Raw genomic sequence first — 14,745 nt, 5'->3', positions numbered from 1 at the left:
AGGTTTTGCGTGAACAGAGCCGTGGTTTGCACTATGTTTAATTTGTGTCTTGACTTCTTGTTGTACTGTACAATGTCACTTTTTATATATGCCTAAAATACCTCAATAAAATTGTTTGTCAAAAAGAAAATCTTTATTGTCACAAGTTAGGGGGGGGGCACAGTAGCACAGTGGTTACCACAGTTGCTTCACCGCTCCAGGGTCCCAGGTTCAATTCCCGGTTTTGGTCTCTGTCTGTGCGGAGTTTGCAATTTATCCCCGTGTGTGTGTGGGTTTCCTCCGGGTGCTCCGGTTTCCTCCCACAGTCCAAAGATATGCAGGTTAGGTGGATTAGCCATGATAAATTGCCCTTAGTGTCCAAAATGTTTAGGTGGGGTTACTGGGTTATGGGGATAGGGTGGAGGTGTGGGCTTTGGTAGGGTGCTCTTTCCAAGGGCCGGTGGAGACTCGATGGGCCGAATGGCCTCCTTCTGCACTAAATTCTATGATTCTATGAAGTAGGTTTACATTAACACTGAAATGAAGTTACAGTGAAAATCCCCTAGTCGCCACATTCCAGCGCCTGTTCGGGTACACGGAGGGAGAATTCAGAATGTCTAAATTACCTAACAGCACATATTTTGGGACTTGTGGGATGAAATCGGAGCAGCCGGTGGAAACCCCACACAGACACAAGCAGAACGTGCAGATTCCGCACAGTCAGTGATGCAAGCCAGAATTCGCACTCGGGTCCCTACCACTGTGAAGCAACAGTGCCAACCACTATGCTACCATGCGCCAAGAACTTTTCTACTGTGTAAATAGGAAAGGATTCTATCCTCAGTGTGAAGCACATTTTCAACCAATAACATACTATCATGCAACTGAATGGTTACTTGTGAGTTAGCATGATATTCTCATTTTAAGGAACTTTATTTTGTCCATTCTCTTCAACCCAGAAAGGCAAGTCACTGGAAAGCTCTTAGGAGAATAAGACTATTTTCAACAATCATGACTGATGATTCCTGTGCACATTTCCAGCTGAGCACCACTATTAACAAGGTCTATACCAGAGTCATCACTGAGCATATTATTCATGTGCAGATCAACAACATATATATAGCACCTTTGGTTAAAAAAAGTCCCAAGGCATTTCACAGAAGTGTAGTCAGACAAAAATTGACACTGAGCCAAAGATTCAAATGATATTAGTAGAGGTGACCAAAAGCTTGGTCAAGAAGATAGGTTTTTAAGGAGAATCTTGAAGGGAGAGGTGGAGAGAGAATTCCAGATCTTAGGACCTAGATAGCTAAAGACATGGGGCTGAATTGTCCGCCATTGGGATTCTCTGTTTTGCCGGCAGCCTGGGGGTTTCCCGACATCGTGGGGCTGCCGCAAAATGGGAAACCACATTGACCAGCCGGTGAAACGGAGAATCCTGACGACGTGCCACACCAGAAATCTGGTGCGGCGGGACAGAGAAACCCGCCCATGGCTACCAATGTTGGGGCAAAGGAAGTGGAGTATAAACAAAGTTTGAGAACTGGAGAAGTATAGAGTTCTTGGAGTGTTGCAGGGCTGGAGATGGGATAGAAATGATTGAGCGCAGATGTCATGGAAGGATTTGAATGCAAGAAGGAGAATTTTTAAATTGTGGCATTGATGTAATGAGACCCGATCTAGATCAGCAACGTGAATTAGGATACAGCTGGCGAAAGTTTGGTTGAGTTCAAGTTTATGGATGGTGGATGATGACAGATGGCCAGGAGAGCATTGAAATAGTTGAGCCTGGAGTTAATAAAAGCATGGATGAGGGTTTCAACAGTAGACGGCTTGAAGGAGTAGTGGAGAAGAGTGATATTACAAAGGTGAAATAGGTGATTTTGCTATTAGAGGGGATAGGAGGTCATACGTGTGCAATTTGATGTTGTTTTCAGATATTGTCACCAAGGGTAAGCTTGTTTAGAGAAATAACAGGGATACAAAGAATAGAGCACAGGGACTCCAGTGATAACTGTGCAGGCTGGAAGTAAAGCCATTGCAGGAGACATTCAGATGTTTGATTAACTTAGAAGTTTCCAAAAATATATTTCTACTTCAGTTTCAAGAATCAAGTGGTTGAATGCTGTATTCTGCACAACTTTACCGAGTAAGAGGCTTTATGTTGAAGGCCCAGAGATTTGTGACCTCTGATGAAAGTAGTAGTAGCAGTCTTTAGTAGTTGTAGAAGATAAGGAGTGCGCGCTACCAAGATATTATAGCTACTATTCATCTAAGGAAATAAGGGAGAGTATCAAATTGAAGGAAAAAGCATACATAGTAGCAAAGATTAGTGGCATCCTGGCCCTGATGGAATGCATCCCAGAGTGCTAAAAGAGATGGCTAGGGAAATTGCAAATGCACTAGTGATAATTTACCAAATTTCACTAGACTCTGGGGTGGTCCCGGCGGATTAGAAATTAGCAAACGTGACACCACTGTTAAAAAAGAAGGTAGGCAGAAAGCGGGTAATTATAGACCAGTGAGCTTAACTTCGGTAGTAGGGAAGATGCTGGAATCTATCATCAAGGAAGAAATAGCGAGGCATCTGGATGGAAATTGTCCCATTGGGCAGACGCAGCATGGGTTCATAAAGGGCAGGTCGTGTCTAACTAATTTAGTGCAATTTTATGAGGACATTACCAGTGCGGTAGATAACGGGGAGCCAATAGGTGTGGTATATCTGGATTTCCAGAAAGCCTTTGACAAGATGCCACGCAAAAGGTTACTGCATAAGATAAAGATGCATGGCATTAAGGGTAAAGTAGTAGCATGGATAGAGGATTGGTTAATTAATAGAAAGCAAAGAGTGGGGATTAATGGGTGTTTCACTGGTTGGCAATCAGTAGCTAGTGTTGGACCCACAATTGTTCACAATTTACGTAGATGATTTGGAGTTGGGGACCAAGGGCAATGTGTCCAGGTTTGCAGACGACACTAAGATGAGTGGTAAAGCAAACGTGCAGAGGATACTGGAAGTCTGCAGAGGGATTTGGATAGGCTAAGTGAATGGGTTAGGGTCTGGCAGATGGAATACAATGTTGACAAATGTGAGGTTATCCATTTTGGTCGGAATAACAGCAAAATGGATTATTATTTAAATGATAAAATATTAAAACATGCTGCTGTGCAGAGAGACCTGGGTGTGCTAGTGCATGAGTCGCAAAAAGTTGGTTTACAGGTGCAACAGGTGATTAAGAAGGCAAATGGAATTTTGTCCTTCATTGCTAGAGGGATGGAGTTTAAGACTAGGGAGGTTATGCTGCAATTGTATAAAGTGTTAGTGAGGCCACACCTGGAGTATTGTGTTCAGTTTTGGTCTCCTTACTTGAGAAAGGACATACTGGCACTGGAGGGTGTGCAGAGGAGATTCATTAGGTTAATCCCAGAGCTGAAGGGGTTGGATTACGAGGAGAGGTTGAGCATACTGGGACTGGGACTTCGTTGGAATTTAGAAGGATGAGGGGGGATCTTATAGAAACATATAAAGTTATGAAGGGAATAGATAGGATAGATGCGGGCAGGTTGTTTCCACTGGCGGGTGAAAGCAGAACTCGGGGGCATAGCCTCAAAATAAGGGGAAGTAGATTTAGGACTGAGTTTAGGAGGAACTTCTTCACCCAAAGGGTTGTGAATCTATGGAATTCCTCGCCCAGTGAAGCAGTAGAGGCTCCTTCATTAAATGTTTTTAGATAAAGATAGATAGTTTTTTGAAGAACAAAGGGATTAAGGGTTGTGGTGTTCGGGCCGGAAAGTGGGGCTGAATCCACAAAAGATCAGCCATGATCTCATTGAATGGTGGAGCAGGCTGGAGGGGCCAGGTGGCCTACACCTGCTCCTAGTTCTTATGTTCTTTCATGGACATCACTGGCCAGACCAGCATTTATTGCCCATCCCTAATTGCCCTTAAGAAGGAGATGGTGACCCACGTTCTCGATCCACCTCAGTCTCATCCTCTAACTGACCAACATTTACTTTATCTACTTTCATCCTTTGTATATACTTGTAGAACCTCATACGGCCTGTTTTTATAGTTCTTCCAATTTACATTTATATTCCACTTTCTCCCTCTTTATTATATCTGTAGTCATTTGTTGCTGACTTCTAAACATTTCTCAATCTTCTGGCCTACCACTCATCTTTGCAGCACTGTATGCTTTTTCTGTTACACTCCTTAGTTAGCCACAGATGGTGCATCCTTCTTGTACAGTTTTTCTTTCTCTATGGAATATATCTTCGTTGGGAGCTATGAAGCATCTCCTTTCTGCTACTGCTTACCTACTGTCGTCCCTTTAACCTATTTTCCCAGTCCACTGAAACCAACTCTGTCTTCATACCTTTGTATTTGCCTTTTTTTATGTTTAAGAGGGACAGCACGGTGGCGCAATGGTTAGCAAACCCGGCCCCGGGTCACTGTCCATGTGGGGTTTGCACATTCTCCCCGTGTCTTCGTGGGTCCCACAGCTGCATTCCAAAGATGTGCAGGGTAGGTGAATTGGCCACGCTAAATTTCCCCTTAATTGGAAAACAATAATTGGGTACTCTAAATTGAATTAAAAAAATTAATGTTTAAGAGACTAATTTCAGACTCATATTTCTCGCTCTTAGATTGAATATGTAATTCTATTATGTTATGACCACTCTTGCCTAGAAAATCCTTTACTATGAGATCACTAATTAATCATAAATCATTACACATGGCCGGGTCACTGTCTGTGTGGAGTTTGCACATTCTCCTCGTGTCTGCGTGGGTCTCACCCCCACAAACCAAAAAATGCGCAGGGTAGGTGGATTGGCCATGCTAAATTGTCCCTTAATTGGGGGGGAAAAAAAATCTTTACACATTACCAGGTTTAAAATAGCCTGTTCCCAAGGTGGTTCCAGAACTTAATGTCGAAGAAAATGTCTCAAATACACTTTATGAATTCATCCTCAAGGGTTCCTTTGCTAATATGATTCATCTAATCTATATGAAGATTAAAATCTCCCAAGCTTAATTCAGCACCATTGTACAACCATCATTCCTTATTATATTCTGTCCTCCAGTGTAGTTATTGTTAAGGGCCTATACACTGTTCCCATTAATGACTTCTTTCCCTTCTATTTCCCATCTCCGCCCAAACTGATTCTACACCTTGATCTTCCAAGCCAAGATTATTTCTCATTGCTGTACTGTACTCATCCTTTATTAACAGAGCTACCCTGCTACTTTTCTTCAAGTCCTTTGGAAATATCCAATACCCTTGAGTATTCAATTCCCAGTCTTGATCACGTATCTGTAATGACTGCAATATCATTTTTTAATCTGTATATGCCTCATCCTTATATTCAAATTCTTCCAGGCTTCGCCTGTACCTCTGTAACTAGCTCCAATCCTACAACGTTCTGAGACTTGTGTATTTTCCAAGTCTGGATGCTTGTGGACCCCCTATTTCCTTTGCTCTGTGGCTTCCACTGTTCAGATAGTCAACTCTGGAATTCCCGACCCACACTTCTCAACTCTCTATCTCAATTTATAGACAAGAATATTATCCATACTTTTTTCAAAATGATGGGTTTCAATCTTTGTGCTACAGGAGTCCTTAGCCCTCTATGGCTAAGGAGAAGAAATATCAGGCAGAATTCCTACTTCTAATTGCTAGGCAATTACCCTACTGTGTTGCCCTTCCTTCAGTTAAACAGACTACCAATTCTCATTTTCAAGTTTAAGACCACACTACAAGTATTTTCTTGAGAGAGATTGACTTGGCTAAGGTATGGGGGCATTCGTTTCCAGAGGAGCAATGATTTAACAAGAATCAATGGGGTTTAAGTAGATTAGTTCCCATGTTCAGATGTGTGACTAATCAGTGCCCATTGAATGGAATGTAGGCAGTATATCAATTACATGTTACCTGCTAATTATAATTATGTCTGTGTGACGTCCTGTCCTGTTCATTGGCTGCACGCATCAACAGTATCACTGCTAACTTGTATTACTTAAAAGCTAACCTGCTATCGTCCACCTCTTTAAAGAGGAGTGCATTAGGACTGGAACAGGTCCTGGGAGTCATCCTGCAACTGACTCTCCTGGGAAAGAGATAAAAATGGCTGACCATGGTGGGGGAGCAGGGCCTCCAGATTTCGGATGCATCTTTGTGGATGAGGTGGAAAGGGGAGAGAGATGTCTTTATCCTCTGGTGGGGGTAGGACAGTGATGAAGACTGCCTTTGTGTTAATGTATTCTCCTATACAATTAACTAGGCAGAAATTTGCACTAGACTTCTCGGATGCGAAATTTTATTGGTATCTATTGATTATAAAGAGAGTAATCTTCTTGTGGTTACAAAATCAAATGTTCTCAATACAGGCCCCTGCAGAAGGCTTTACTTGAGATGATTATACTTAGTAATTTACAAACGACTTAGAATTCAAAATGCAGTAATGGTTTCTTTGCTCAAAGCAAACAGCCGCGCAGGTTAGAAGTAAAAGTGGAAAATATGAAACAAAGATAGTAGATAGCTTCGTAGGCAAAAAGTATAGGATGATTCTAGAATGGAATAATAGCCTAAAACTAATACCATTAAGGAATTTGTTATCAGTCTAAATCAATCTATTCCTGCCCCTGTAACATGCTGATTGGTTTGGATGAGTCTTCAATACATTTGATTCGATGATTGGGTTGTTCGTCTTCAATATGCAACATAACTGATAATTCCAAACCAATCAGCAGGGACGGGAATAGATTGACTTAGACTGATAACAAATTCCTTAAAGTTAATAGTTTTAGGCTATTGTTCCATTCTAGAATCATCCTATACTTTTTGCCTAAGAAGCTATCTACTATCTTTGTTTCATATTTTCCATTTTGAAACACATGGGGCGGGATTCTCCCCTACCCGGTGGGGCGGGGGGTTCCAGCGTAATGGAATGGCGGGAACCACTCTGGGGTCAGGCCGCCCCAAAGGTGCGGAAGTCTCTGCACCTTTAGGGGCCACGCCCTCACCTTGAGGGGCTAGGCCCGCGCCGGAGTGTGTTCCGCTCCGCCGGCTGGCGGGAAAGGCCTTTGGCGCCACGCCAACCGGCGCCGAAAGGTCTTCACCGGGCGACGCATGCGCGGGAGCGTCAGCGGCTGCTGACGTCATTCCCACGCATGCGCAGGGGAGGGGGGGTCTCTTCCGCCTCTGCCATAGTGAAGACAATGGCGAAGGCGGAAGAAAAAGAGTGCCATCACGGCACAGGCCTGCCCGCGGATTGGTGGGCCCCGATCGCGGGCCAGGCCACCGTGGGGGGCATCCCCCGGTGCCAGATTGCCCCGCGCCCCTCCCAGGACCCCGGAGCCTGCCCGCGCCGCCTTGTCCCGCCGTTCAAAAGGTGGTTTAATCCACGCCGGCGGGAGAGGGTTGACAGCGGCGGGACTTCGGCCCATTGCGGACCGGAGAATCGCCGGGGGTGGGCCCGCCGACCGGCGCGATTCCCGCCCCCGCCGACCGGCACGGCGCGATTCCCGCCCCCGCCGAATCTCTGGTGGCAGAGAATTCGAGACACGGCGGGGGCGGGATTCACGCCAGCCCCCGGCAATTCTCCGACCCGGTTGCTGTTGAAGCTCCTGTAGAAGAATGATTCCTTAAACACCCGAGTGCTTATTGTCATGTGAGAGTACCCTTTAAGAAATGGGTGTTTAAGAAATGTACCTTTAAGAAATGGAGCTGATCATGTTACTGGTGTGATGTCAGAGTGTGGGTGGAGCTGAGCTCCACTTCTGCTTTTTGAGTTTCAGTTTGAGAAGGGGGTGTGTCTGTGTTTCAGGGAGCTGCATCTGAAGTCTGCCATCCAAAGACTATCTTAATCATTTGGTGAATTCAGAATTATAAATGATTTCAGTATTGAATGTAAACCCTAATGTGCTCCTGTTTAGAGGTTTGTTAAGTTTTTGGATGGTAAAAGGACAGCATACAGGTTATTTAGTGTTGTACTCTTTGGGGGGTGTATTTGAATTCATGGTTGCTAAGATATTCATTGTTTGTTTTAAAAAGGTTAACTTGAGTTCATAGAATAAACATTGTTTTGTTTTAAAAACCACTGGTCCATTTTCTGCTATACTATACCTGTAGAGTAAGCCGTGTGCTCCCCATACCACAATCTATTAAAAGTTGTGGGTCAGGTGAACTCCATGATACACTTTCGGATTCTCTAAACCCTGGCCCATAACACTATGTCCTCCTGCTGAGAGCCCTTCTCTCACTCTTTCTTTCCACCCTCTTCGAGCAATTTATGCTGCTTTCTATGGCCTCCACTGTTTCTCTGAGTAATGCTAAGGGGAAGATCTATTGGTCCACTCGTGGAAGAAACTGGTTTATGCAGAAACCTTGAAATAAGCAGAAAATAAAATATTACCTCCTGCCAGGGCACTCCCTGTTGACTTCTGAAAATTTTAACAACTATAGATAGCACGCAAAAAGTGTAGAATTGCAACAATAGCCAGAAGAAGCACACCAGCAACTAATCCATAAGTAATAGATGATCTCTTTAAATACTACCAGGAGACTTGATCAATTACTTCCTTAGGCAAGATACTGGGTCCCCTGTCAATGCAGGTGGGCTGTTAACTCTTTTTGTGGCCACTTTCCATTATCTTGGATAAAGAATCTTGTGTTAGAAATGTCTTCACTTTGGGGATGGCATGGTGGCGCAGTGATTCGGTCCCGGCCCCGGGTCATTGACCGTTTGGAGTTTGCACATTCTCCCCATGTCTGCCTGGGTTTCACCCCCATAACCAAAAGATGTCCAGGGTTGGCCACACTAAATTGCCCCTTAATTGGAAAAAAAGAATTGGGCACTTTAAATCAAAAAAAAGGAAAAGAAAAGAAATGTCTTCACTTTGGCTATGTGATTGTGATTAATAACCTGTAAAGCTCCTGTAACATTTAAGATAGTCATGTGATACAGAGCGATAACATTTCTCATTCCCACAGAGTAACATGATGCAGCTTCTAATTACTAAGCAGTGGACCACATTGAAGAAAAATGAAAAAAGGAGGCAAGAATACTTTTAAATGAGACCTTGTCCTTGTGCTGCTGAAACCTTCTGGAAAGAACACGAGCTAAACCTATCAGAGTGTTTGCCTTTCCTAGTTGTCAACTGATTCCCTCAAGGCAATTATTTGTATTATTGTATCCAGACATCTGAAGGAATTATTTTACATTTCCCTGGCACAAATATATTTCAGTTTAAAGTGGAGATTGTGACTTTATTGCGAATAATTTTTGCAGCTTTCTTTACCAAACATCGTTCAATTGACATTGAGGAATTTTTAGCTCATTGTTTTTCTGCTAACTCTGAGGAGATAAAATATGATTGTAGAGCAGGTTCTAAATTGAATGTGTTATGGTGGTGTAAATCCTTCAAGTCTGTATTTCCAGGAAACCTGGAACATTTTATGCTGCTAAATCATTTTAAAAAAAAAGAAACATAAGGTGCAAAATCCTTTAAAAAAGCTTGCTTTGACTATGGCTTGACACTAACTCCCACTGCCGCATATAGAATCATTCCAAAAATAGCCTTTGCCCTTTTGTGTGATCCGCATGTTAAATAAAGATGGAAAACTTGCCTTCACGAAGGTAGAGTGAAATAAAACGGTAACATTTATTTTAATAAACCTCAATCTTTTGTAACACATTTAAAACAACATAATTGTAATGCTACATAAAATGATAGCGGCTGTTTATGTGATCTTATATTTGCAGCAGTAGCAATTGCTAGATATTCATGGTTTGTATTAATAATTTTAATACCTATAAGCCAATTCATGTTTAACACATAGTAGGGTTATGGGGAAGGAGCAATTGAAATTGCAGGAGGAAGGAAGTAAGAGTAGAGAAGTGAATTCTGTGGATTTAAAGACCGAAGAGTGAAGAAGAAAACTACCAGAAATATTGCCCACAAAAAAAATCATAGATATAATGTGGCACTAGTCTTGCTTGTTTGTTTATTGCCCGATTGAGTAGTATGAGACAAATTCTGAAAGGTGTTTTTGTTAAAAAAAATAACTGAAACACAATTTAATCCAGTTAGCAAAAAGATTTCTTTGAGTATTACATTATCTTTCAAAAGCTTAAGCAGTACTAAATTACAGTGCAATTAATTTTGCCACTTCTGTTTGCTGTATTCCATGTGTAAAACATGTGCCTATTGAAGATTTAGAAAGGTCATAATTTAAACAGCTGAGGTCTGTTTGTCTCTTTTCTAAAAGAATAACAAACCGTTTCAACCCAATCTGCCTAAAACATGCCACATGTAAATGGGACCTATCCTTTGACCTGTGTCCTTTTAGCTATGGATCAGTCCACATGCTCTATGAAGCTAGGCAGGCTGATTTGAAATGCAGATGCAGTAGAGATGTGGATGTGCCTCTTTTTATTCTTGCTGTATCTGTCAGGGTGAAAAATGGCTAGCTCAAGGGTCATCTATCCATACTCACTTAATTATTTTTCTTGGACCCACAGATTTGTCGCAGGCAGTAGTGGATGCAGGAGCTGTTCCTCTTTTGGTTCTTTGTATCCAAGAGCCAGAGGTGCCATTGAAAAGGATTGCAGCCTCTGCGTTGAGTGATATTGCAAAACAATCCCCGGAGTTGGCTCAAACTGTGGTGGATGCAGGGTCCGTTGCTCATCTAGCTCAGATGATCCTGAACCCTGATGCTAAATTAAAGGTAAGCAATTGTACTGCACAGATCATACCATTGTTCTCATTGTGCAAGCAAATACACCAGTCCAGTGTGAAATACAACACGGATACGGAAGTTTGGTTGATGAAAATAAGTTTGGTGTTAATATATTTTTTGGCAGCTGAAGCAATTTAAACATAAGTCTATTATTGGTGTTCTATTTTGATTAATCAGATATGACTGATTACATATTAGCACAAAATATAATGTATGTACAGCAACTTATTAATGCAATTATTCAATTTTAGAAAAACTTAGTTTAAAGTAGCCATATGGTTAAAAATTCCTTCCATATTTAATTGTTTTCACTCAGCAGCTGCAACCACAAATTTACATTCTTGTGCTATTTTTCTGTCTTCTGTAGCGGCAAGTATTTTCAGCTCTTGGTCAGATTGCAAAGCATTCCGTGGATCTGGCAGAAATGGTTGTAGAAGCAGAAATTTTCCCCGCTGTTCTAACATGTCTGAAGGACCCAGATGAGTTTGTGAAAAAAAATGTTGCAACACTAATTCGGGAAATTGCCAAGCACACTCCTGAGGTGAATGCATTTGATTTTAAGAGTGCAGCAAAGTAGCTGAAAGATTGTCACAGGTGTTGTACAGACAAGAGTCTGGTGGTGTTTTGCACTATTTTAAATGTTCTTTACGCTGAAACTTGAAAATTTTTGTCTTTGTAAAACAATTGATAATAGTTTAATTTATTTGTTTTTAAGGTGCACAATCTGAACATCTCTTTTTAGAGCAGAAGCCTAAATTATGTTAAGCGTCTTTTCATAGTTCTTGTCCTAACTTATCTTTATTTATTGTTTATTGGTCTATCTTCTTCGATGAGGCGCAGGAATCTGTTTTGGGGAGCAAAAAAGGGATTGTCCCAGAATAAAAACAGAAAATGCTGGATAAACTCAGCAGGTCTGGCAGCATCTATGGAGAGAAACAGAGGGTATGATCTAACGGTCACGTCGCACCTGACTTGGGGCGCGATGCAGCTGGTAAATCTCGCGAGAGGCTGCTCACGAGATTTACCTGGCTCGTTACCTCATTTTTTCCAATTACGGTGCAATTTAGCGTGGCCAATCCACCTAACCTGCACATCTTTGGGCTATGGGGGTGAAACTGTTGCTCTGTTTCTCTGGTTCTAAATATGGCGGTCAATATGGTTGCCTTCCTTAATCCTAATTATGTTTGCTTTAGAGTCGCCAGGTATCTCTCGATACCGCCACAAGGTTCAAACCCGAATACTGTACTGATCAAAGAGCCAATACACCAGTTAGTTAGTTCAAAGTCAATATTATTTATTTACACATACAGTAATATCTACTCATGCACAAAATACTACAGACTAAACTATCTCAAACACTAACGCCTATACTTAGCTTCGGGTGCCCACTCAGTCAGGAATAATGGCCGTTGTTCGGATCTGAGGCTGTTGGGTTCGAAGTGGTACAGGAGAACAGCTAAGGTCATCCGTCTGGTAGCGAGCGTTGACCTTGGGCTTACTTGCTTCTGGTGTAGCTGGTGGAAGGGTCCCTCCGCTTTGAGAGCCAATTCCAAGAGAGCGATTCTCTCTCGGGGCCTTCTTCTTATACCCGAAGGGGCTTCGCGTGCTTTTGGGCGGGCCTTGAACTTGGCCCCAATCAATTGGGCCATATCTTGATCACTCGTATTGATCCTGACCAATAAAGGGGTGGGTGCCCTGATGGCTGAGCGGGTCTATGTGGTCGTTGGCCTTGCTTTGTTTGTGCTTTTGGTTTGGGGAACTGGCGCCGCGATGTCTGGAGCTAGATCGGTTGCTTGAGTGTCTTTCCTCTGTTTCCGGAGATGGGCCATCAATATGTTAATTGCCCTACAGTTTCAGTCCCGTCTGGGAGCTGTTTCTTCAATATCCATACAGGCTCTGTGTCTGCTTGCTTTCTTAACATTGTCCATAGTTCCCTACAGTCTTTGTGATCATCCATTTTGTATTCTGGAAGTGGCCATCCCGGATGGCTACAAAACCCACTCAGTCACGGGGAGACTATGCAAACGCTACATAAACACTGACCCAGGGCTGGGATCGAACCTGGGCCCTCAGCAGCATAGGCAGCAGTGCTAACCACTGTGCAAACATGCCGCCCTGCAATATGGAGTTCTTGCGGACGGTGGTGTTGAATAGTCAGGTGTTTCTCGGCACTGCGAGTTCCGCGAAACACGCGGCTAAACACGCCTGCAAGGGGACTTTGTTCACTTTTGGGAAAAAGGTGCGATTCTCCAGAAGAATTTCCAAGAGCTGTAGTGAGCGGGAATTGTCACGTTTCCCGATGCTGGGCCCAGTGAGGACGGCAACACAATTGAAAGTTAATTGGTCCACTTAACGAGGCCTCACGGGCTTCCTGCCCCGAATGCCGGCTCACCAGCTGATTCGCCGGGATCGCGCTCATCAGCCCCCCGCTAACAAGGTCGAGCAGCACTTAGGCTGCACTTGCTCAGCCAACCCAGCCCGCTCGCAACAATGGCGCCGAGGAGACCGGCCCCAAGATTCGGGGATGCTGACCTGGGGAGGTTCCTGGACGCGGTGGAGGCTGGGAGGGATGTCCTGTTCCTCCGAGGGTCCCGGAGGGTGCGCCACAAGGCAGCCAGTGCTGCCTGGGACAAGGTGGCGGCAGCAGTCAGCTTGGGTAGTGTGACCAGGAGACCTGGCCTCCAGTGTCGAAAGAAAGTGAACGACCTAGCCAGAGTGAGTAGACACAATGTCCCATCCCCCAACCCCCCAAGGGAGCATCCCCCAAGGTGACCCCCAACCCTCCCTCCATCCCCCTCACCCTTCAGCACTCCCTCCACCCACCACGTCAGTCCTCCATCCACCCCAACCCTCTCTTCACAACCCCCCACCACAACTGTGAACCATGCTTGTTGCTAACAGTGCCCTCAATGTGTCCCCTCAGAAAATAATAACGATAAGAATAATCTTTATTATTGTCACAAGTAGGCATACATTGACTCCGCAATGAAGTTACTGTGAAAATACCCTAGTCGTCATACTCCGGCGCCTGTTCAGGTACACAGAGGGAGTATTCAGAATGTCCAATTTACCTAACAGCTCTTCTTTCGGGACTTTTGGGGGGGAAACAGGAACACCCAAAAGAAACCCACGCAGACACGGGGAGAACGTGCAGAATCTGCACAGACAGTGACCCAAGCCGGGAATCGAACCTGGGACCCTGGCGCTGTGAAGCAACGGTGCTAACCACTGTGCTACTGTGCCGCCCATTAAAGCTCTCCCATAATCGGCAGACGAGGGCCCAGGCTGGCAGTGAGGTGCCGGACTTCAGAATCCTCACCTCCTTCGAGGAGATGGCCCTGGAGGTGATTGGTGTGGCCAAGGTCAGGCCATTCACTCAGGCGGAGACTGGCGAATGCCTCAGAGGTGAGAAACCACCGGGTCCCACCGGAGGACCTGTCAAACGTGAGTAGCAATTGCCTTACTGACTAACCCATCCCTCCCACTGACCAATGCCGGCCCATCCCGGGTGGCCCCCTCTCCTGACTCCATGGAGAATACCTCGGAGAAGAACTCGGAGGATGCAATTGTTATGGTCAAGTCACAGCTGTCACCTCCAGTGTGGGCTGACCCCCAAAGGCTTTGTCTGTCTCTCCAGGCAACCCCTCCCCCCTCCCTGTGACACCCACTCACCCTCCAGCCGTGGTTGTGCCCCGGGAGCTGTGTCCAATCCCTTGGTATACGGATGTTGGCTGCTGTGTGTGTTGTGTTGATCCCCACACAGGCATCAAGGTTTGATTCAAATGCTAGGCAATGACTCCCACATGCTACATGGCCCACTTACCCACAGGAACCCACTTGGTATGTGTCAAGTGCTCACTTAACCATGATTGCCAGTTGCCTATTCTGCCACAGCCAGAGACTTCAGTAGTCGGTGGGTGTTATGGGTGATCAGTGGGGCAGATGGGCAGGGACAGGGGTTGGCCCCGGCATGGGGTTGGGATCCAAGGGATGACAGGGTGATCCCGCGAGCGATTGCCGCCCA

General features: G+C 44.5%; 1 protein-coding gene across 2 annotated transcripts in view; it reads left to right on the top strand.

The window, feature by feature from the left end:
• spag6 (sperm associated antigen 6) overlaps positions 1-14,745 on the top strand; it is a 430,527-nt gene that overhangs the window by 269,753 nt on the left and 146,029 nt on the right. For both annotated transcript variants that reach the window (XM_072508503.1, XM_072508502.1), the window contains exons 5-6: positions 10,504-10,709; positions 11,089-11,262. In XM_072508503.1, coding sequence (XP_072364604.1) covers positions 10,504-10,709; positions 11,089-11,262 — 380 coding nt within the window. The remainder of the gene's footprint in view (positions 1-10,503; positions 10,710-11,088; positions 11,263-14,745) is intronic.

Source organism: Scyliorhinus torazame, chromosome 6, assembly GCF_047496885.1.
Source record: "Scyliorhinus torazame isolate Kashiwa2021f chromosome 6, sScyTor2.1, whole genome shotgun sequence".
In the NCBI taxonomy this organism is placed as follows: domain Eukaryota; kingdom Metazoa; phylum Chordata; class Chondrichthyes; order Carcharhiniformes; family Scyliorhinidae; genus Scyliorhinus; species Scyliorhinus torazame.
This window is presented reverse-complemented; position numbering and strand designations above follow the sequence as displayed.